Source organism: Chiloscyllium plagiosum, unplaced genomic scaffold (assembly GCF_037043375.1).
Source record: "Chiloscyllium plagiosum isolate Xiang-an unplaced genomic scaffold, Cpla_swu_hap1 HiC_scaffold_44, whole genome shotgun sequence".
In the NCBI taxonomy this organism is placed as follows: Eukaryota; Metazoa; Chordata; class Chondrichthyes; order Orectolobiformes; family Hemiscylliidae; genus Chiloscyllium; species Chiloscyllium plagiosum.
Window position 1 is genome coordinate 137864 of NW_028270182.1, and position 25655 is coordinate 163518.

General features: G+C 55.4%; 1 protein-coding gene across 1 annotated transcript in view; it reads right to left on the reverse strand.

Moving 5' to 3' along the window:
- The window catches only part of LOC148136850 (uncharacterized), a gene marked incomplete at its 3' end in the record, with an annotated part of 264129 nt that overhangs the window by 128705 nt on the left and 109769 nt on the right, over positions 1-25655 (reverse strand). Inside the window, exons 34-39 of the mRNA XM_087982832.1 lie at positions 16866-17021; positions 13845-14012; positions 12426-12581; positions 10616-10771; positions 10194-10346; positions 7078-7236 (exon numbers count right to left, since the gene is read on the reverse strand). Of these exons, the coding sequence (XP_087838958.1) occupies positions 7078-7236; positions 10194-10346; positions 10616-10771; positions 12426-12581; positions 13845-14012; positions 16866-17021 (948 nt within the window). The remainder of the gene's footprint in view (positions 1-7077; positions 7237-10193; positions 10347-10615; positions 10772-12425; positions 12582-13844; positions 14013-16865; positions 17022-25655) is intronic.

Sequence of the window (25655 nt, forward strand, 5' to 3'; positions counted from 1 at the left end):
GGGGTTAGATACAGAGTAAAGAACCCCCTACATTGTCCCCACTAAACACTCCCAGGACAGGGACAGCACGGGGTTAGACACAGAGTAAAGAACCCTCTACATTGTCCCCATTAAACACTCCCAGGACAGGGACAGCACGGGGTTAGACACAGAGTAAAGACCCCTCTACATTGTCCCCATTAAACACTCCCAGGACAGGGACAGCACGGGGTTAGATACAGAGTAAAGACCCCTCTACATTGTCCCCATTAAACACTCCCAGGACAGGGACAGCACGGGGTTAGACACAGAGTAAAGACCCCTCTACATTGTCCCCATTAAACACTCCCAGGACAGGGACAGCACGGGGTTAGATACAGAGTAAAGACCCCTCTACATTGTCCCCATTAAACACTCCCAGGACAGGGACAGCACGGGGTTAGACACAGAGCAAAGACCCCTCTACATTGTCCCCATTAAACACTCCCAGGACAGGGACAGCACGGGGTTAGACACAGAGTAAAGACCCCTCTACATTGTCTCCATTAAACACTCCCAGGACAGGGACAGCACGGGGTTAGACACAGAGTAAAGACCCCTCTACATTGTCCCCATTAAACACTCCCAGGACAGGGACAGCACAGGGTTAGACACAGAGTAATGACCCCTCTACATTGTCCCCATTAAACACTCCCAGGACAGGGACAGCACGGGGTTAGACACAGAGTAAAGACCCCTCTACATTGTCCCCATTAAACACTCCCAGGACAGGGTCAGCACGGGGTTCGACACAGAGTAAAGACCCCTCTACATTGTCCCCATTAAACACTCCCAGGACAGGGACAGCACAGGGTTAGACACAGAGTAATGACCCCTCTACATTGTCCCCATTAAACACACTCAGGAAAGGGACAGCACGGGGTTAGATACAGAGTAAAGACCCCTCTACATTGTCCCGATTAAACACTCCCAGGACAGGGACAGCTCGGGGTTAGACACAGAGTAAAGACCCCTCTACATTGTCCCCATTAAACACTCCCAGGACAGGGACAGCACGGGGTTAGACACAGAGTAAAGAACCCTCTACATTGTCCCCATTAAACACTCCCAGGACAGGGACAGCACGGGGTTAGACACAGAGTAAAGACCCCTCTACATTGTCCCCATGAAACACTCCCAGGACAGGGACAGCATGGGGTTAGACACAGAGTAAAGAGCCCTCTACATTGTCCCCATTAAACACTCCCAGGACAGGGACAGCACGGGGTTAGACACAGAGTAAAGACCCCTCTACATTGTCCCCATTAAACACTCCCAGGAACGGGACAGCACGGGGTTAGACACAGAGTAAAGACCCCTCTACATTGTCCCCATTAAACACTCCCAGGACAGGGACAGCACGGGGTTAGACACAGAGTAAAGACCCCTCTACATTGTCCCCATTAAACACTCCCAGGAAAGGGACAGCACGTGGTTAGACACAGAGTAAAGACCCCTCTACAGTGTCCCCATTAAACACTCCCAGGACAGGGACAGCACGGGGTTAGACACAGAGTAAAGACCCCTCTACATTGTCCCCATTAAACACTCCCAGGACAGGGACAGCACGGGGTTAGACACAGAGTAAAGAACCCTCTACATTGTCCCCATTAAACACTCCCAGGACAGGGACAGCACGGGGTTAGACACAGAGTAAAGACCCCTCTACATTGTCCCCATTAAACACTCCCAGGAACGGGACAGCACGGGGTTAGACACAGAGTAAAGACCCCTCTACATTGTCCCCATTAAACACTCCCAGGACAGGGACAGCACGGGGTTAGACACAGACTAAAGACCCCTCTACATTGTCCCCATTAAACACTCCCAGGAAAGGGACAGCACGGGGTTAGACACAGAGTAAAGACCCCTCTACATTGTCCCCATTAAACACTCCCAGGACAGGGACAGCACGGGGTTAGACACAGAGTAAAGACCCCTCTACATTGTCCCCATTAAACACTCCCAGGACACGGACAGCACGGGGTTAGACACAGAGTAAAGACCCCTCTACATTGTCCCCATTAAACACTCCCAGGACAGGGACAGCACGGGGTTAGACACAGAGTAAAGAACCCTCTACATTGTCCCCATGAAACACTCCCAGGAAAGGGACAGCACGGGGTTAGACACAGAGTAAAGACCCCTCTACATTGTCCCCATTAAACACTCCCAGGACAGGGACAGCACGGGGTTAGATACAGAGTAAAGACCCCTCTACATTGTCCCCATTAAACACTCCCAGGACAGGGACAGCACGGGGTTAGATACAGAGTAAAGACCCCTCTACATTGTCCCCATTAAACACTCCCAGGACAGGGACAGCACGGGGTTAGACACAGAGTAAAGACCCCTCTACATTGTCCCCATTAAACACTCCCAGGACAGGGACAGCTCGGGGTTAGACACAGAGTAAAGACCCCTCTACATTGTCCCCATTAAACACTCCCAGGACAGGGACAGCACGGGGTTAGACACAGAGTAAAGACCCCTCTACATTGTCCCCATTAAACACTCCCAGGACAGGGACAGCACGGGGTTAGACACAGAGTAAAGAACCCTCCACATTGTCCCCATTAAACACTCCCAGGACAGGGACAGCACGGGGTTAGACACAGAGTAAAGACCCCTCTACATTGTCCCCATTAAACACTCCCAGGACAGGGACAGCACGGGATTAGACACAGAGTAAAGACCCCTCTACATTGTCCCCATTAAACACTCCCAGGACAGGGACAGCACGGGGTTAGACACAGAGTAAAGACCCCTCTACATTGTCCCCATTAAACACTCCCAGGAACGGGACAGCACGGGGTTAGATACAGAGTAAAGACCCCTCTACATTGTCCCCATTAAACACTCCCAGGACAGGGACAGCACGGGGTTAGATACAGAGTAAAGACCCCTCTACATTGTCCCCATTAAACACTCCCAGGACAGGGACAGCACGGGGTTAGACACAGAGTAAAGACCCCTCTACATTGTCCCCATTAAACACTCCCAGGACAGGGACAGCACGGGGTTAGATACAGAGTAAAGACCCCTCTGCATTGTCCCCATTAAACACTCCCAGGACAGGGACAGCACGGGATTAGACACAGAGTAAAGACCCCTCTACATTGTCCCCATTAAACACTCCCAGGACAGGGACAGCACAGGGTTAGACACAGAGTAATGACCCCTCTACATTGTCCCCATTAAACACTCCCAGGACAGGGACAGCACGGGGTTAGATACAGAGTAAAGAACCCTCTACATTGTCCCCATTAAACACTCCCAGGACAGGGACAGCACGGGGTTAGACACAGAGTAAAGAACCCTCTACATTGTCCCCATTAAACACTCCCAGGACAGGGTCAGCATGGTGTTAGACACAGAGTAAAGACCCCTCTACATTGTCTCCATTAAACACTCCCAGGACAGGGACAGCACGGGGTTAGACACAGAGTAAAGACCCCTCTACATTGTCCCCATTAAACACTCCCAGGACAGGGACAGCACGGGGTTAGACACAGAGTAAAGACCCCTCTGCATTGTCCCCATTAAACACTCCCAGGACAGGGACAGCACGGGGTTAGACACAGAGTAAAGAGCCCTCTACATTGTCCCCATTAAACACTCCCAGGACAGGGACAGCACGGGGTTAGACACAGAGTAAACACCCCTCTACATTGTCCCCATTAAACATTCCAAGTCAGGGACAGCACGGGGTTAGACACAGAGTAAAGACCCCTCTACATTGTCCCCATTAAACACTCCCAGGACAGGGACAGCACGGGGTTAGACACAGAGCAAAGAACCCTCTACATTGTCCCCATTAAACACTCCCAGGACAGGGTCAGCACGGGTTAGACACAGAGTAAAGACCCCTCTACATTGTCCCCATTAAACACTCCCAGGAAAGGGACAGCACGGGGTTAGACACAGAGTAAAGACCCCTCTACATTGTCCCCATTAAACACTCCCAGGAAAGGGACAGCACGGGGTTAGATACAGAGTAAAGACCCCTCTACATTGTCCCCATTAAACACTCCCAGGACAGGGACAGCACGGGGTTAGATACAGAGTAAAGACCCCTCTACATTGTCCCCATTAAACACTCCCAGGACAGGGACAGCGTGAGATCAGATACAGAGTGCAGCTCCCTCTGTACTGCCCCCGTCAAACACTCCCAGGACAGGGACAGCGTGACGTCAGATAGAGAGTGCACCTCCCTGTGTACTGCCCCCATTAAACACTCCCAGGACAGGGACAGCGTGACGTCAGATAGAGAGTGCACCTCCCTGTGTACTGCCCCCATTAAACACTCCCAGGACAGGGACAGCGTGACGTCAGATAGAGAGTGCACCTCCCTGTGTACTGCCCCCATTAAACACTCCCAGGACAGGGACAGCGTGACGTCAGATAGAGAGTGCACCTCCCTGTGTACTGCCCCCATTAAACACTCCCAGGACAGGGACAGCGTGACGTCAGATAGAGAGTGCACCTCCCTGTGTACTGCCCCCATCAAACACTCCCAGGACAGGGACAGCGTGAGGTCAGATACAAAGTGCACCTCCCTCTGTACTGCCCCCATCAAACACTCCCAGGACAGGGACAGCGTGAGGTCAGACACAGCGTGCACCTCCCTCTGTACTGCCCCCATCAAACACTTGTAGGACAGGGACAGCGTGAGATCAGATAGAGTGCACCTCCCTCTGTACTGCCCCCATCAAACACTCCCAGGACAGGGACAGCATGAGGTTTGATAGAGAGTGCACCTCCCTCTGTACTGTCCCCCATCAAACACTCCCAGGACAGGGACAGCATGACATCAGATACAGAGTGCACCTCCCTCTGTACTGCCCCCATCAAACACTCCCAGGACAGGGACAGCATGAGGTTTGATAGAGAGTGCACCTCCCTCTGTACTGTCCCCCATCAAACACTCCCAGGACAGGGACAGCGTGAGATCAGATACAGAGTGCACCTCCCTCTGTACTGTCCCCCATCAAACACTCCCAGGACAGGGAAAGCGTGAGATCAGATACAGAGTGCACCTCCCTCTGTACTGTCCCCATCAAACACTCCCAGGACAGGGACAGCGTGAGGTTTGATACAGAGTGCACCTCCCTTTGTACTGCCCCCATCAAACACTCCCAGGACAGGGACAGCATGACGTCAGATACAGAGTGCACCTCCCTCTGTACTGTCCCCCATCAAACACTCCCAGGACAGGGACAGCGTGAGATCAGATACAGAGTGCACCTCCCTCTGTACTGCCCCCATCAAACACTCCCAGGACAGGGACAGCGTGAGATCAGATACAGAGTGCACCTCCCTCTGTACTGCCCCCATCAAACACTCCCAGGACAGGGACAGCGTGAGATCAGATACAGAGTGCACCTCCCTCTGTACTGCCCCCATCAAACACTCCCAGGACAGGGACAGCATGAGTTCAGATACAGAGTGCACCTCCCTCTGTACTGCCCCCATCAAACACTCCCAGGACAGGGACAGCATGAGGTTTGATAGAGAGTGCACCTCCCTCTGTACTGTCCCCCATCAAACACTCCCAGGACAGGGACAGCGTGAGGTCAGATACAGAGTGCACCTCCCTCTGTACTGCCCCCATCAAACACTCCCAGGACAGGGACAGCATGAGGTCAGATAGAGAGTGCACCTCCCTCTGTACTGCCCCCATCAAACACTCCCAGGACAGGGACAGCATGACGTCAGATACAGAGTGCACCTCCCTCTGTACTGCCCCCATCAAACACTCCCAGGACAGGGACAGCATGAGGTTTGATGGAGAGTGCACCTCCCTCTGTACTGCCCCCATCAAACACTCCCAGGACAGGGACAGCGTGAGTTCAGATACAGAGTGCACCTCCCTCTGTACTGCCCCCATCAAACACTCCCAGGACAGGGACAGCATGAGGTTTGATAGAGAGTGCACCTCCCTCTGTACTGTCCCCCATCAAACACTCCCAGGACAGGGACAGCGTGAGATCAGATACAGAGTGCACCTCCCTCTGTACTGCCCCCATCAAACACTCCCAGGACAGGGACAGCATGAGGTCAGATAGAGAGTGCACCTCCCTCTGTACTGCCCCCATCAAACACTCCCAGGACAGGGACAGCATGAGTTCAGATACAGAGTGCACCTCCCTCTGTACTGTCCCCCATCAAACACTCCCAGGACAGGGACAGCATGAGTTCAGATACAGAGTGCACCTCCCTCTGTACTGCCCCCATCAAACGCTCCCAGGACAGGGACAGCGTGAGGTTAGATAGAGAGTGCACCTCCCTCTGTACTGCCCCCATTAAACACTCCCAGGACAGGGACAGCGTGAGATCAGATACAGAGTGCACCTCCCTCTGTACTGCCCCCATCAAACACTCATCGGAAAGGGACAGCATGAGTTCAGATACAGAGTGCACCTCCCTCTGTACTGTCCCCCATCAAACACTCCCAGGACAGGGACAGCATGAGTTCAGATACAGAGTGCACCTCCCTCTGTACTGCCCCCATCAAACGCTCCCAGGACAGGGACAGCGTGAGGTTAGATAGAGAGTGCACCTCCCTCTGTACTGTCCCCATCAAACACTCCCAGGACAGGGACAGCGTGAGGTCAGATACAGAGTGCACCTCCCTCTGTACTGCCCCCATCAAACACTCCCAGGACAGGGACAGCGTGAGGTCAGATACAGAGTGCAGCTCCCTCTGTACTGTCCCCCATCAAACACTCCCAGGACAGGGACAGCGTGAGATCAGATACAGAGTGCAGCTCCCTCTGTACTGCCCCCATCAAACACTCCCAGGACAGGGACAGCGTGAGATCAGATACAGAGTGCAGCTCCCTCTGTACTGCCCCCATCAAACACTCCCAGGACAGGGACAGCGTGAGGTCAGATACAGAGTGCAGCTCCCTCTGTCCTGCCCCCATCAAACTCCCCAAGGACAGGGACAGCACATGGTTCGATACACATTGAAACACTGCTCTGTCCTGTCCCGCAACACATCCATTCAGTAACACCAGATGGACAGTGAGTGAAGCTCAGATAAGAAGAACTCACCATTTCTGAAATGCCTGAGGACACATCTTGACCCACACGGGGTAATGCAGCACGTGCCCCATCTACCACAGTCGCTCTCATTTCGACATTCCCTGCCCAGAGTTGTGTTACACACATAGCTCAGTTGACTTGGGCTTGAGCACTCTCCGGGTCTCTCACCTGGAAACACAACATTCCGATGTAAGGCTCGATTTACACACGAGAGGGCGAGACCGACAGGGAATCCCCATCATGGATATACTTGCTGTTTTCAGGAGTTCCATGGTCCACATTTATAATTGGATCAGCCTACAGACTGGGGTCGACCGTAGTCTGCTCCCTCCAGTCTCAGACCACGTTTAGTCAGCTCCCTGCAGTCTCGGGACTCTCTCAGTCTGCTCCCTGCAGTCTCGGGTCTCTCTCACTCTGCTCCCTGCAGTCTCGGGTCTCTCTCAGTCTGCTCCCTGCAGTCTCGGGACTCTCTCACTCTGCTCCCTGCAGTCTCGGGACTCTCTCACTCTGCTCCCTGCAGTCTCGGGTCTCTCTCACTCTGCTCCCTGCAGTCTCGGGTCTCTCTCACTCTGCTCCCTGCAGTCTCGGGTCTCTCTCACTCTGCTCCCTGCAGTCTCGGGACTCTCTCACTCTGCTCCCTGCAGTCTCGGGACCCTCTCACTCTGCTCCCTGCAGTCTCGGGACTCTCTCACTCAGCTCCCTGCAGTCTCGGGACTCTCTCACTCTGCTCCCTGCAGTCTCGGGACTCTCTCACTCTGCTCCCTGCAGTCTCGGGACTCTCTCAGTCTGCTCCCTGCAGTCTCGGGACTCTCTCACTCTGCTCCCTGCAGTCTCGGGTCTCTCTCAGTCTGCTCCCTGCAGTCTCGGGACTCTCTCACTCTGCTCCCTGCAGTCTCGGGTCTCTGTCACTCTGCTCCCTGCAGTCTCGGGACTCTCTCACTCTGCTCCCTGCAGTCTCGGGACTCTCTCACTCTGCTCCCTGCAGTCTCGGGACTCTCACTCTGCTCCCTGCAGTCTCGGGACTCTCTCAGTCTGCTCCCTGCAGTCTCGGGACTCTCTCACTCTGCTCCCTGCAGTCTCGGGACTCTCACTCTGGTCCCTGCAGTCTCGGGACTCTCTCACTCTGCTCCCTGCAGTCTCGGGACCCTCTCACTCTGCTCCCTGCAGTCTCGGGACTCTCTCACTCAGCTCCCTGCAGTCTCGGGACTCTCTCACTCTGCTCCCTGCAGTCTCGGGTCTCTCTCAGTCTGCTCCCTGCAGTCTCGGGACTCTCTCAGTCTGCTCCCTGCAGTCTCGGGACTCTCTCACTCAGCTCCCTGCAGTCTCGGGACTCTCTCACTCTGCTCCCTGCAGTCTCGGGACTCTCTCAGTCTGCTCCCTGCAGTCTCGGGACTCTCTCACTCTGCTCCCTGCAGTCTCGGGACTCTCACTCTGGTCCCTGCAGTCTCGGGACTCTCTCACTCTGCTCCCTGCAGTCTCGGGTCTCTATCACTCTGCTCCCTGCAGTCTCGGGACTCTCTCACTCTGCTCCCTGCAGTCTCGGGACTCTCTCAGTCTGCTCCCTGCAGTCTCGGGACTCTCTCACTCTGCTCCCTGCAGTCTCGGGACTCTCTCAGTCTGCTCCCTGCAGTCTCGGGACTCTCTCACTCTGCTCCCTGCAGTCTCGGGACTCTCTCACTCTGCTCCCTGCAGTCTCGGGACTTTCTCAGTCTGTTCCCTGCAGTCTCGGGTTTCTCTCACTCTGTTCCCTGCAGTCTCGGGACTCTCTCACTCTGCTCCCTGCAGTCTCGGGACTTTCTCAGTCTGTTCCCTGCAGTCTCGGGTTTCTCTCACTCTGCTCCCTGCAGTCACGGGACACTCTCACTCTGTTCCCTGCAGTCTCGGGACTCTCACTCTGCTCCCTGCAGTCTCGGGACTCTCTCACTCTGCTCCCTGCAGTCTTGGGACTCTCTCACTCTGCTCCCTGCAGTCTCGGGACTCTCTCAGTCTGCTCCCTGCAGTCTCGGGTCTCTCTCACTCTGCTCCCTGCAGTCTCGGGACTCTCTCAGTCTGCTCCCTGCAGTCTCGGGACTCTCTCAGTCTGCTCCCTGCAGTCTCGGGACTCTCTCAGTCTGCTCCCTGCAGTCTCGGGTCTCTCTCACTCTGCTCCCTGCAGTCTCGGGACTCTCTCAGTCTGCTCCCTGCAGTCTCGGGACTCTCTCTCTCTGCTCCCTGCAGTCTCGGGTCTCTCTCACTCTGCTCCCTGCAGACTCGGGACTCTCTCACTCTGCTCCCTGCAGTCTCGGGACTCTCCCAGTCTGCTCCCTGCAGTCTCGGGTCTCTCTCACTCTGCTCCCTGCAGTCTCGGGACTCTCTCACTCTGCTCCCTGCAGTCTCGGGTCTCTCTCACTCTACTCCCTGCAGTCTCGGGTCTCTCTCACTCTGCACCCTGCAGTCTCGGGACTCTCTCACTTTGCTCCCTGCAGTCTCGGGTCTCTCTCAGTCTGCTCCCTGCAGTCTCGGGACTCTCTCACTCTGCACCCTGCAGTCTCGGGTCTCTCTCAGTCTGGTCCCTGCAGTCTCGGGACTCTCTCACTCTGCTACCCGCAGTCTCGGGTCTCTCTCACTCTGCTCCCTGCAGTCTCGGGACTCTCTCAGTCTGCTCCCTGCAGTCTCGGGACTCTCACACTCTGCTCCCTGCAGTCTCGGGTCTCTCTCAGTCTGCTCCCTGCGGTCTCGGGACTCTCTCACTCTGCTCCCTGCAGTCTCGGGACTCTCTCACTCTGCTCCCTGCAGTCTCGGGACTCTCTCACTCTGCTCCCTGCAGTCTCGGGACTCTCTCACTCTGCTCCCTGCAGTCTCGGGACTCTCTCACTCTGCTCCCTGCAGTCTCGGGACTCTCTCACTCTGCTCCCTGCAGTCTCGGGACTCTCTCACTCTGCTCCCTGCAGTCTCGGGTCTCTCTCAGTCTGCTCCCTGCAGTCTCGGGTCTCTCTCACTCTGCTCCCTGCAGTCTCGGGTCTCCCTCTCTCTGCTCCCCGCAGTCTCGGGTCTCCCTCTCCCTACATCCTACAGTCTCTGTTCTGCTGATCTATCTTGCCCCAGACCATTCCCCTGCTAACACTCTGTCAGACCGGAATCCTTACCGTGCCTGAATGAGGAGACACATTTCTTGCCACATCCAATCTCACAGCACTGTTCATAGGAAGGACAATCATCATCATCCTCACAGGATCGAGTCCAGTTTTTCTTGCAGAGAAAAGACACACGGGAATGTTCTGGGCATTTCTTTCGCAAAACTGAAGGAGAGAATGAGCTTTCACTTGGTCAATTTGTTCACATACAGTGTAATGTTTCCACTGTCCTCTATCAAACACTCTCGCGACACGGACAGAGTGGTATTAGATACAGAGTAATGCTCCCTCTACAGCGTCGACTATCAGGATAGAGACACCATGCTCATAGGTACAGTGTAAAGCTCCCTCTATACTGCTCACATTGGTCCTGTTCAGCACACTCGGGATTATCAAACAAACCTGTGGGAAGCAACGCAGTGATGGATACTCACATTTACTGATGAATGTTGGGACACATTTCCCACCGCAGCCCTTGGCCAGGCAGCACCTCTGCCACACGTCGCACTGCGTGTCGTTCTTGCAGTCTTTTCCCAGGGTCGTGTTGCACAACATCGTCAGCCTCCTTGCAATGGGACAGGTTCCGTTCTCTGTGAAGACAAACACAGGGAGATGGGGGATAGAATCAGACAACAAGTCACTTGTGACTGCAGGAATTAACAGATAAACCCCCCAGTCTCCCATCTCACTGACAGAAGGGAGTCCAGTGCCTTGTGAAGGAAGCTGGGAATTGGTGAGAGGGTGGGATAACTCAGCCTTCACAACGCTACTCCATGATCTGACGCAGTATACCAGACAGCTCACACACAATTCCTCTCTCCTGGCCTACAGTGGGAACAGAGAACGGGCTGAGGAGAGACAGACGACTTAACTGTGACGTACCAGAGGCATCAGACAGACCACAACATTCAAACAGCGTGCACTCATATTCCCGGAGAGTAGGACACTGTGTGTTTCACACCACAATCCCTCCCTAACCCAGGGATAGGGACTGGGAACAGGATCCCTGTCTGTTTCACACCGCAATCCCTCCCAAACCCAGGGACAGGGATTGGGAACAGGATCCCTGTCTGTTTCACACCGCAATCCCTCCCTAACCCAGGGATAGGGACTGGGAACAGGATCCCTGTCTGTTTCACACCGCAATCCCTCCCTAACACAGGGACAGGGATTGGGAACAGGATCCCGGTCTGTTTCACACCCCAATCCCTCCCTAACACAGGGACAGGGATTGGGAACAGGATCCCTGTCTGTTTCACACCCCAATCCCTCCCTAACACAGGGACAGGGATTGGGAACGGGATCCCTGTCTGTTTCACACGGCAATCCCTCCCTAACCCAAGGACAGGGATTGGGAACAGGATCCCTGTCTGTTTCACACCACAATCCCTCCCTAATCCAGGGACAGGGACTGGGAATAGGATCCCGGTCTGTTTCACACCGCAATCCCTCCCAAACCCAGGGATACGGACTGGGAACAGGATCCCTGTCTGTTTCACACCACAATCCCTCCCTAACCCAGGGACAGGGATTGGGAACAGGATCCCTGTCTGTTTCACACCGCAATCCCTCCCTAACCCAGGGACAGGGATTGGGAACAGGATCCCTGTCTGTTTCACACCGAAATCGCTCCCTAACCCAGGGACAGGGACTGGGAACAGGATCCCTGTCTGTTTCACACCACAATCCCTCCCTAACCAAGGGACAGGGACTGGGAACAGGATCCCGGTCTGTTTCACACCGCAATCCCTCCCTAACCCAGGGACAGGGACTGGGAATAGGATCCCTGTCTGTTTCACACCGCAATCCCTCCCTAACCCAGGGACAGGGATTGGGAACAGGATCCCTGTCTGTTTCACACCGCAATCCCTCCCTAACCCAGGGACAGGTATTGGGAATAGGATCCCTGTCAGTTTCTTACCACAATCCCTCCCTAACCCAGGGACAGGGATTGGGAATAGGATCCCTGTCTGTTTCACACCGCAATCCCTCCCTAACCCAGGGACAGGGATTGGGAATAGGATCCCTGTCTGTTTCACACCACAATCCATCCATCACCCTGGTCCAGGGATTAGAAGCGGGGTCGTGTTCTGCCGAGCCCCAATCCCTCGCTAACCTGGGAAGAGGGATCAGAGCCGGGATTCCAGGATGGCCTTGGGGAATCTGTATTCCCTGGATACTGTCTGTGTCCGGCACATTGGATGTGTTTCCCTCTCTCACACACTCTCTCTCTCTCTTTCTCACCTCCTGTAAAACACTTTGGAATACATTTCTTCCCACAGCCAGCATCACAACATGAGTGGTATCCATCACAGTCCCCGTTGTCATTACAGGAACGCCCAGTGCTGATCTGACAGAACATGGAGAGGATGTCTTCCTCTGGGCACTGCTCAGCAGGCTCTGTAAATGGGAAGGTAGGACAGACACAGTTACAGAGTCCCACACAGGGCCCTTCACATACTCCTTCACACCTTCCCCATCTGTTCCCCACCCTCCCCCCATTCCCAAACCAGGGAATGCTCATTCTACTGCCCGCCCTCTGCAATAACCCTCTCACTTACTGTTGCGTCCCACTTTCCCTCCAACTGCTCTCCTGCTCTGACAGCATCACTTTCCGCTTTCCATGGTGATAAACTCCTGAAAACCTTTTATCTCTCGGGTTTTCACATCCCTTTATTCCCTATCAGTTTCTCAATCTGTCAAGGTGCATCCTCAACATCGCTCCTGTACCTGCCTCCACCACCCCCCTGACAGCATATTCCACATACTAACCACCCTCTGTGTTAAACAAACCTGCCTCCCACTGTCTCCCCTTCTACCCCAAATCTGTGCTCCTCTAGTAATTGACATTTCTGTCCTGGGAAAGTAAAACTGACCAGGCGATACATTCTGGTTGTAAGTGAGGAACCTTCTATCAGGTCGGCTCTCATCCTTTCCGTGTTCACGTGAAAACAAACCAGGCTTATTCGATCTCCCAAAACGCATCACCTCACATTTGCTCAGATTACACTCCATCTCTTCACCCAATCCTCCGGTCTATCTCCATCCTGCTCTGTCCTCGGGCAATCCTCCTCCATATCCACAGCTCCCCCTAACCTGTGTGACGATCACGAACATATTCATCGGGCCACCTTCATTATCCTCCTATATATCTGATAAATGGCAAGGTGGTCACAGCACAAATCCCTGTGGGACACCACCGATCTCGGTTCTCCAGTCCCTTTCACTGCTACTCTCTGTGCTTCTGTCACTAAGCCAGTTGTGGATCCATCTTACCAGCTCACTGTGGATCCCGTGTATATTCACCTTCTGTTCTGGCCGACCATGAGAGACCTTGTCAAAGGCCTTGTTACAATTCCTATCGACAACACCCACTGGCCTACCCTCACCAATCACCTTTCTCACTGTCTCAAAAATACAGGCTCAGTCAAGCTTGTGAGACACAGCCGTACCTGTACAAAGCTACCTTTCCTGTTGCTAACAAGGCTATGTTTATCCCGGAATGCTGGAGCAGGACTTACAGCCCGGTGTCCACACCACAGCGGGTCTACCCTGACAAAGCCCTGCCCTCCCATGCGAAGGAGACCCCGTCACTGAATGTGGGGGGATTACTGGTCCTCTGACCTGCTGGGGTAGCGTAGGTTGGGGGTGAGAGGGGCTTACTTCTCGCAAACCACTGTGACACACATCGAGGTCCACACTCCGTGTTACAGCACGAGGCCCAGTGACCACAGGAATCGTCTCCATCGCAGGGAGCAGTGAAGTTCATCCGACAGACATAATGCAGTCTGGTCGTGTCCGGACATGTGGATCCTTGGCCTTTAGGAGACACTGAGAGAGAGAGAGAGAGAGAACAGCTTTCACCACAACTGCTGATCCAACACAGACCCTTCCCTGGGAAACATCTCTCACAGACAGCAGTGAAACTGGAGCTAGAGGGGGTGGCAGAGATAGGGAGAGGTGCAGGGACTGGAGGGGGTTACAGAGATACGGAGGGGGTGGAGGGGGGTTACAGAGATAGGGAGGGGGTGTAGGGGGGTTACAGAGACAGGGAGGGGGTGTAGGGGGGGTTACAGAGACAGGGAGGGGGTGTCGGGGGGTTACAGAGACAGGGAGGGGGTGTAGGGAGTTACAGAGATAGGGAGGGGGTGTAGGGGGGTTACAGAGATAGGGAGGGGGTGTAGGGGCGTTACAGTGATAGGGAGGGGGTGTAGGGGGATTACAGAGATACGGAGGGGGTGTAGGGGGGTTACAGTGATAGGGAGGGGGTGTAGGGGGGTTACAGAGATAGGGAGGGGGTGTAGGGGGGTTACAGAGACAGGGAGGGAGTGTAGGGAGTTACAGAGATAGGGAGGGGGTGTAGGGGGGTTACAGAGATAGGGAGGGGGTGTAGGGGCGTTACAGTGATAGGGAGGGGGTGTAGGGGGTTACAGAGATAGGGAGGGGGTGTAGGGGGGTTACAGAGATAGGGAGGGGGTGTAGGGGGGTTACAGAGATAGGGAGGGGGTGTAGGGGGGTTACAGAGATAGGGAGGGGGTGTAGGGGGGTTACAGAGATAGGGAGGGGGTGTGGGGGGTTACAGTGATAGGGAGGGGGTGCAGTGGGGTTACAGAGACAGGGAGGGGGTGTAGGGGGGTTACAGAGATAGGGAGGGTGTGTGGGGTGTTACAGAGATATGGAGGGGGTGTAGGGGGGTTACAGAGATAGGGAGGGGGTGTCGGGGGGGTTACAGAGACAGGGAGGGGGTGTAGGGGGGTTACAGAGATAGGGAGGGTGTGTGGGGTGTTACAGAGATAGGGAGGGGGTGTAGGGGGGTTACAGAGATAGGGAGGGGGTGTCGGGGGGTTACAGTGATAGGGAGGGGGTGTAGGGGGTTACAGTGATAGGGAGGGGGTGTAGGGGGGTTACAGAGATAGGGAGGGGGTGCAGGGGGGTTACAGTGATAGGGAGAGGGTGTAGGGGGGTTACAGAGATAGGGAGGAGGTGGAGGGGGGTTACAGTGATAGGGAGGGTGTGTAGGGGGGTTACAGAGATAGGGAGGGGGTGTAGGGGGTTACAGAGACAGGGAGGGGGTGTAGGGGGTTACAGAGATAGGGAGGAGGTGTAGGGGGGTTACAGAGATAGGGAGGGGGTGTAGGGGGGTTACAGAGATAGGGAGGGGGTGTAGGGGGGTTACAGAGATAGGGAGGGGGTGTAGGGGGGTTACAGTGATAGGGAGGGGATGTAGTGGGGTTACATAGATAGGGAGGGGGTGGAGGGGGGTTACAGTGATAGGGAGGGGGTGTAGGGGGGTTACAGAGATATGGAGGTGGTCTAGGGGGGTTACAGAGATACGGAGAGGGTGTAGGGGGGTTACAGAGATAGGGAGAGGGTGTAGGGGGGTTACAGAGATAGGGAGGGCGTGTAGGGAGTTACAGAGATAGGGAGGGGGTGTAGGGGGGTTACAGAGATAGGGAGGGGGTGTAGGGAGTTACAGAGATAGGGAGGGGGTGTAGGGGGGTTACAGAGATAGGGAGGGGGTGTAGGGAGTTACAGAGATAGGGAGGGGGTGTAGGGGGGTTACAGAGATAGGGAGGGGGTGTAGGGAGTTACAGTGATAGGGAGGGGGTGTAGGGGGGTTACAGAGATAGGGAGGGGGTGTAGGGGGGTTACAGTGATAGGGAGGGGGTGTAGGGGGGTTACAGAGATATCGAGGGGGTGTAGGGGGGTTACAGAGACAGGGAGGGGGTGTAGGGGGGTTACAGAGATAGGGAGGGGGTGTAGGGGGGTTACAGAGATATGGAGGGGGTGTAGGGGGGTTACAGAGATAGGGAGGGGGTGTCGGAGCTGGGGGCTGGTTACAGAGATAGGGAGGGGGTGTAGGGGGGTTACATAGATAGGGAGGGGGTGTAGGGGGTTACATAGATAGGGAGGGGGTGTAGGGGGTAACAGAGATAGGGAGGGGGTCTGGGGGTTACAGTGACAGGGAGGGGGTGTAGGGGGTTATAAAGACAGGGAGGGGTGTGGATGGTTACAAAGATAGGGAGGGGGTATCGGGGTTACAGAGGTAGGGAGGGAGTGTAGGGCGTTATAGGGATAGGGAGGGGGTGTAGGGCGTTATAGGGATAGGGAGGGGGTGTAGGGGGTTATAGGGACAGGGAGGGGGTGTAGGGGGTTACAGAGGTAGGGAGGGGGTGTAGGGGGTTACAGAGGTAGGGAGGGGGTGTAGGGGGTTACAGGGATAGGGAGGGGGTATAGGGGGGTTACGGAGATAGGGAGGGGGTGTAGGGGGTTATGGAGACAGGGAGGGGGTGTAGGGGTTGGAGGGTGTTTCAGAGATGGAGAGAGGTTTAGGGCCTGGAGGGGGTAACAGGAGTAGGTGGGGTGTAACGGCGGTTACAGATTTGATTGGATTTGAAGACAATAATGCCATGTGTACAGCAGGAGACAGTATTGCACAGCGTGCCATTGGCTGGTCCCAATCCCACATGGTGGTGTGTGAACCACACTCAGTGTGTGACACTCAGGGTTGAATGGGGGAACAGAGATCGGAGAGACAGCAGTGTTTCACGATGAGCTGAACACCATGGAAGATGGTAATGGTGAGGTTAGTCAGGAGAGGAATGTGAGAATTGAGTCTGAGACAGACAGCTCTCTCCCACCCAGATACAGTGACATGGCTCTGAGGGGATCTCTCCTCCTTACCTCCAGGCTTGAAGCTCATGATACATCTCCTCCCACATCCAGACTCACAACACTTTTGCCAGATATCACAGTCGTCATCAGTGGAACATTGAGAGCCCAGTTTCATCTGACAAATGGGCAGGAGACGAGATTCTGCTGGACATTCAAAGGCCTCCTCTGTGGGGAAAGCATAACTCTGAGCTCAAACTAAACTGCTGCTGGACAGGGTTAACAGTTCACAACATCAAGGACGAGGAACACAAGGAGACCATTCAGATCATCTGGACTACCCCAATCGCTCAACAAGATCATTGCTGATCCACCACATGGACTGTAATTTCTTGTCATCTCCCTGCACGCCCACATTCTGTTTACATCTCGCGCTCACACAAACCACTTTGCTCTCCCCAACACACAGGGAAGACTCTCCAATCAATCACAACTAAAGGCACACTCTCAACTCTCCTCTCACACGCACAGGGACCACTCTCCTCTCACACACACACAGGGACCACTCTCCTCTCACACACACAGGGACCACTCTCCTCTCACACACACACACAGGGACCACTCTCCTCTCACACACACACACAGGGACCACTGTCCTCTCACACACACACAGGGACCACTCTCCTCTCACACACACACACAGGGACCACTCTCCTCTCACACACACAGGGACCACACTCCTCTCACACACACACACACACACAGGGATCACTCTCCTCTCACACACACACAGGGACCACTCTCCTCTCACACACACACACAGGGACCACTCTCCTCTCACACACACACACAGGGACCACTCTCCTCTCTCACACACACACAGGGATCACTCTCCTCTCACACACACACACAGGGACCACTCTCCTCTCACACACACAGGGACCACTCTCCTCTCACACGCACAGGGACCACTCTCCTCTCACACACACACACAGGGACCACTCTCCCCTCACACACACACACAGGGATCACTCTCCTCTCTCACACACACAGGGACCACTCTCCTCACACACACACACAGGGACCACTCTCCTTTCACACACACACAGGGACCACTCTCCTCTCACACACACACAGGGACCACTCTCCTCTCACACACACACAGGGACCACTCTCCTCTCACACACACACAGGGACCACTCTCCTCTCACACACACACACAGGGATCACTCTCCTCTCTCACACACAGGGACCACTCTCTCACACACACAGGGACCACTCTCCTCTCACACACACAGGGATCACTCTCCTCTCTCACACACACACACTGGGATCACTCTCCTCTCACACACACACACACAGGGACCACTCTCCTCTCACACACACAGGGACCACTCTCCTCTCTCACACACACAGGGACCACTCTCCTCACACACACACACACAGGGACCACTCTCCTCTCACACACACAGGGATCACTCTCCTCTCATTCACACACACAGGGATCACTCTCCTCTCATTCACACACACTGGGATCACTCTCCTCTCACACACACACACAGGGACCACTCTCCTCACACACACAGGGATCACTCTCCTCTCACACACACAGGAATCACTCTCCTCTCACACACACACACAGGGACCACTCTCCTCTCACACACACACACAGGGACCACTCTCCTCTCACACACACAGGGACCACTCTCCTCTCACACACACACAGGGATCACTCTCCTGTCTCACACACACACAGGGACCACTCTCCTCTCACACACACAGGGACCACTCTCCTCTCACACACACAGGGATCACTCTCCTCTCACACACACACAGGGATCACTCTCCTCTCACACACACACAGGGATCACTCTCCTCTCACACACACACAGTGACCACTCTCCTCTCACACACACAGGGACCACTCTCCTCACACACACAGGGACCACTCTCCTCACACACACAGGGACCACTCTCCTCTCACACACACAGACAGGGACCACTCTCCTCTCACACACACACACAGGGACCACTCTCCTCTCTCACACACACAGGGACCACTCTCCTCTCACACACACACACAGGGACCACTCTCCTCTCACACACACACACAGGGACCACTCTCCTCTCTCACACACACAGGGACCACTCTCCTCTCACACACACACAGGGACCACTCTCCTCTCTCACACACAGGGACCACTCTCCTCTCACACACACACAGGGACCACTCTCCACACACACACAGGGACCACTCTCCTCTCACACACACACACAGGGACCACTCTCCTCTCACACACACACACAGGGACCACTCTCCTCTCTCACACACACACAGGGATCACTCTCCTCTCACACACACACACAGGGACCACTCTCCTCTCACACACACAGGGACCACTCTCCTCTCACACGCACAGGGACCACTCTCCTCTCACACACACACACACAGGGACCACTCTCCTCTCTCACACACACAGGGACCACTCTCCTCTCACACACACACACAGGGATCACTCTCCTCTCTCACACACAGGGACCACTCTCTCACACACACAGGGACCACTCTCCTCTCACACACACAGGGATCACTCTCCTCTCACACACACACTGGGATCACTCTCCTCTCACACACACACACACAGGGACCACTCTCCTCTCACACACACAGGGACCACTCTCCTCTCTCACACACACAGGGACCACTCTCCTCACACACACACACACAGGGACCACTCTCCTCTCACACACACAGGGATCACTCTCCTCTCATTCACACACACAGGGATCACTCTCCTCTCATTCACACACACTGGGATCACTCTCCTCTCACACACACACACAGGGACCACTCTCCTCACACACACAGGGATCACTCTCCTCTCACACACACAGGAATCACTCTCCTCTCACACACACACACAGGGACCACTCTCCTCTCACACACACACACACACAGGGACCACTCTCCTCTCACACACACAGGGACGACTCTCCTCTCACACACACAGGGACCACTCTCCTCTCACACACACACAGGGATCACTCTCCTGTCTCACACACACACAGGGACCACTCTCCTCTCACACACACAGGGACCACTCTCCTCTCACACACACAGGGATCACTCTCCTCTCACACACACACAGGGATCACTCTCCTCTCTCACACACACAGGGATCACTCTCCTCTCACACACACACAGTGACCACTCTCCTCTCACACACACAGGGACCACTCTCCTCACACACACAGGGACCACTCACCTCACACACACAGGGACCACTCTCCTCTCACACACACAGACAGGGACCACTCTCCTCTCACACACACACACAGGGACCACTCTCCTCTCTCACACACACAGGGACCACTCTCCTCTCACACACACACACAGGGACCACTCTCCTCTCACACACACACACAGGGACCACTCTCCTCTCTCACACACACAGGGACCACTCTCCTCTCACACACACACAGGGACCACTCTCCTCTCTCACACACAGGGACCACTCTCCTCTCACACACACACAGGGACCACTCTCCACACACACACAGGGACCACTCTCCTCTCACACACACACACAGGGACCAGTCTCCTCTCACACACACAGGGACCACTCTCCTCTCACACACACACAGGGACCACTCTCCTCTCACACACACAGGGACAACTCTCCTCTCACACACACAGGGACCACTCTCCTCTCACACACACACACAGGGACCACTCTCCTCTCACACACACACACACAGGGACCACTCTCCTCTCACACACACACACAGGGACCACTCTCCTCTCACACACACACACACAGGGACCACTCTCCTCTCACACACACACAGGGACCACTCTCCTCTCACACACACACAGGGACCACTCTCCTCTCACACACACAGGGACCACTCTCCTCTCACACACACACACACAGGGACCACTCTCCTCTCACACACACACACACAGGGATCACTCTCCTCTCACACACACACAATGACCACTCTCCTCTCACACACACACAGGGACCACTCTCCTCTCTCACACACACAGGGACCACTCTCCTCTCACACACACACACAGGGACCACTCTCCTCTCACACACACAGGGACCACTCTCCTCTCACACACACAGGGACCACTCACCTCTCACACACACAGGGACCACTCTCCTCTCACACACACACAGGGACCACTCTCCTCTCACACACACACACAGGGACCACTCTCCTCTCACACACACACACAGGGACCACTCTCCTCTCACACACACAGGGACCACTCACCTCTCACACACACAGGGACCACTCTCCTCTCACACACACAGGGACCACTCTCCTCTCACACACGCACACAGGGACCACTCTCCTCTCACACACGCACAGGGACCACTCTCCTCTCACACACACACACAGGGACCACTCTCCTCTCACACACACACAGGGACCACTCTCCTCTCACACACACACAGGGACCACTCTCCTCTCACACACACAGGGACCACCCTCCTCTCACACACACACACAGGGACCACTCTCCTCTCTCACACGCACAGGGACCACTCTCCTCTCACACACACACAGGGACCACTCTCCTCTCACACACACAGGGACCACTCTCCTCTCACACACACAGGGACCACCCTCCTCTCACACACACACACAGGGGCCACTCTCCTCTCTCACACGCACAGGGACCACTCTCCTCTCACACACACAGGGACCACTCTCCTCTCACACACACAGGGACCACTCTCCTCTCACACACACACAGGGACCACTCTCCTCTCTCACACACACAGGGACCACTCTCCTCTCACACACACAGGGACCACTCTCCTCTCACACACACAGGGACCACTCTCCTCTCACACACACAGGGACCACTCTCCTCTCACACACACACAGGGACCACTCTCCTCTCACACACACACAGGTACCACTCACCTCTCACACACACAGGGACCACTCTCCTCTCACACACAGGGACCACTCTCCTCTCACACACACAGGGACCACTCTCCTCTCTCAAACACACAGGGACCACTCTCCTCTCACACACACAGGGACCACTCTCCTCTCACACACACACACAGGGACCACTCTCCTCTCACACACAGAGACCACTCTCCTCTCACACACACAGGGACCACTCTCCTCTCACACACACACACAGGGACCACTCTCCTCTCTCACACACAGGGACCACTCTCCTCTCACACACACACACAGGGACCACTCTCCTCTCACACACACACACAGGGACCACTCTCCTCTCACACAAACACACACAGGGACCACTCTCCTCTCACACACACAGGGACCACTCTCCTCTCACACACACACACAGGGAACACTCGCCTCTCACACACACACACACAGGGACCACTCTCACACACACAGGGACCACTCTCCTCTCACACACACAGGGACCACTCTCCTCTCACACACACAGGGACCACTCTCCTCTCACATACACAGGGACCACTCTCCTCTCACACACACACAGGGACCACTCTCCTCTCACACACACAGGGACCACTCTCCTCTCACATACACACACAGGGACCACTCTCCTCTCACACACACACAGGGACCACTCTCCTGTCACACACACACAGGGACCACTCTCCTCTCGCACACACACAGGGACCACTCACCTCTCACACACACAGGGACCACTCTCCTCTCACACACACAGGGACCACTCTCCTCTCACACACACAGGGACCACTCTCCTCTCACACACACACACAGGGACCACTCTCCTCTCTCACACACACAGGGACCACTCTCCTCTCACACACAAACAGGGACCACTCTCCTCTCTCACACACACAGGGACGACTCTCCTCTCTCACACACACAGGGACCACTCTCCTCTCTCTCACACACACAGGGACCACTCTCCTCTCTCACACACAGGGACCACTCTCCTCTCACACACACACAGGGACCACTCTCCTCTCTCACACACAGGGACCAATGTCCTCTCACACACACACACAGGGACCACTCTCGTCTCACACACACAGGGACCACTCTCCCCTCAGACACACACACAGGGACCACTCACCTCTCACACACACAGGGACCACTCTCCTCTCACACACACGGGGACCACTCTCCTCTCACACACACAGGGACCACTCTCCTCTCACACACACACACAGGGACCACTCTCCTCTCTCACACACACAGGGACCACTCTCCTCTCACACACACACAGGGACCACTCTCCTCTCTCACACACACAGGGACCACTCTCCTCTCTCACACACACAGGGACCACTCTCCTCTCTCTCACACACACAGGGACCACTCTCCTCTCTCACACACAGGGACCACTCTCCTCTCACACACACACAGGGACCACTCTCCTCTCTCACACACAGGGACCAATGTCCTCTCACACACACACACAGGGACCACTCTCCTCTCACACACACAGGGACCACTCTCCTCTCAGACACACACACAGGGACCACTCTCCTCTCTCACACACAGGGACCACTCTCCTCTCACACACACACAGGGACCACTCTCCTCTCTCACACACAGGGACCAATGTCCTCTCACACACACACACAGGGACCACTCTCCTCTCACACACACAGGGACCACTCTCCTCTCAGACACACACACAGGGACCACTCTCCTCTCACACACACAGGGACCACTCTCACACACACACAGGGACCACTCTCCTCTCAGACACACACACAGGGACCACTCTCCTCTCACACACACAGGGACCACTCCCCTCTCACACACACAGGGACCGCTCTCCTCTCACACACACACAGGGACCACTCTCCTCTCACACACACACACAGGGACCACTCTCCTCTCACACACACATACAGGGACCACTCTCCTCTCACACACACACACAGGGACCACTCTCCTCTCACACACACACACAGGGACCACTCTCCTCTCACACACACACAGGGACCACTCTCCTCTCACACACACACACAGGGACCACTCTCCTCTCACACACACACAGGGACCACTCTCCTCTCTCACACACACAGGGACCACACCCCTCTCACACACACAGGGACCACTCTCCTCTCACACACACACACAGGGACCACTCTCCTCACACACACACACAGGGACCACTCTCCTCTCACACACACACAGGGACCACTCCCCTCTCACACACACAGGGACCACTCTCCTCTCACACACACACAGGGACCACTCTCCTCTCACACACACACAGGGACCACTCTCCTCTCACACACACACACAGGGACCACTCTCCTCTCACACACACACAGGGACCACTCCCCTCTCACACACACAGGGACCACTCTCCTCTCACACACACACACACACAGGGACCACTCTCCTCTCACACACACACACAGGGACCACTCTCCTCTCACACACACACACAGGGACCACTCTCCTCTCACACACACACACAGGGACCACTCTCCTCTCACACACACACAGGGACCACTCTCCTCTCACACACACACACAGGGACCACTCTCCTCTCACACACACACAGGGACCACTCTCCTCTCTCACACACACAGGGACCACACCCCTCTCACACACACAGGGACCACTCTCCTCTCACACACACACACAGGGACCACTCTCCTCACACACACACACAGGGACCACTCTCCTCACACACACACACAGGGACCACTCTCCTCTCACACACACACAGGGACCACTCTCCTCTCACACACACAGGGACCACTCTCCTCTCAGACACACACACAGGGACCACTCTCCTCTCACACACACAGGGACCACTCCCCTCTCACACACACAGGGACCGCTCTCCTCTCACACACACACAGGGACCACTCTCCTCTCACACACACACACAGGGACCACTCTCCTCACACACACACATAGGGACCACTCTCCTCTCACACACACACACAGGGACCACTCTCCTCTCACACACACACACACAGGGACCACTCTCCTCCCGCACACACAGGGACCACTCTCCTCTCACACACACACAGGGAACACTCACCTCTCACACACACAGGGACCACTCTCCTCTCACACACACAGGGACCACTCTCCTCTCACACACACAGGGACCACTCTCCTCTCACACACACACACAGGGACCACTCTCCTCTCTCACACACACAGGGACCACTCTCCTCTCACACACACACAGGGACCACTCTCCTCTCTCACACACACAGGGACCACTCTCCTCTCTCACACACACAGGGACCACTCTCCTCTCTCTCACACACACAGGGACCACTCTCCTCTCTCACACACAGGGACCACTCTCCTCTCACACACACACAGGGACCACTCTCCTCTCTCACACACAGGGACCAATGTCCTCTCACACACACACAGGGACCACTCTCCTCTCACACACACAGGGACCACTCTCCTCTCAGACACACACAGGGACCACTCTCCTCTCACACACACACACAGGGACCACTCTCCTCTCACACACACAGGGACCACTCTCCTCTCAGACACACACACAGGGACCACTCTCCTCTCACACACACAGGGACCACTCCCCTCTCACACACACAGGGACCGCTCTCCTCTCACACACACACAGGGACCACTCTCCTCTCACACACACACACAGGGACCACTCTCCTCTCAGACACACACACAGGGACCACTCTCCTCTCTCACACACAGGGACCACTCTCCTCTCACACACACACAGGGACCACTCTCCTCTCTCACACACAGGGACCAATGTCCTCTCACACACACACACAGGGACCATTCTCCTCTCACACACACAGGGACCACTCTCCTCTCAGACACACACACAGGGACCACTCTCCTCTCACACACACAGGGACCACTCTCACACACACACAGGGACCA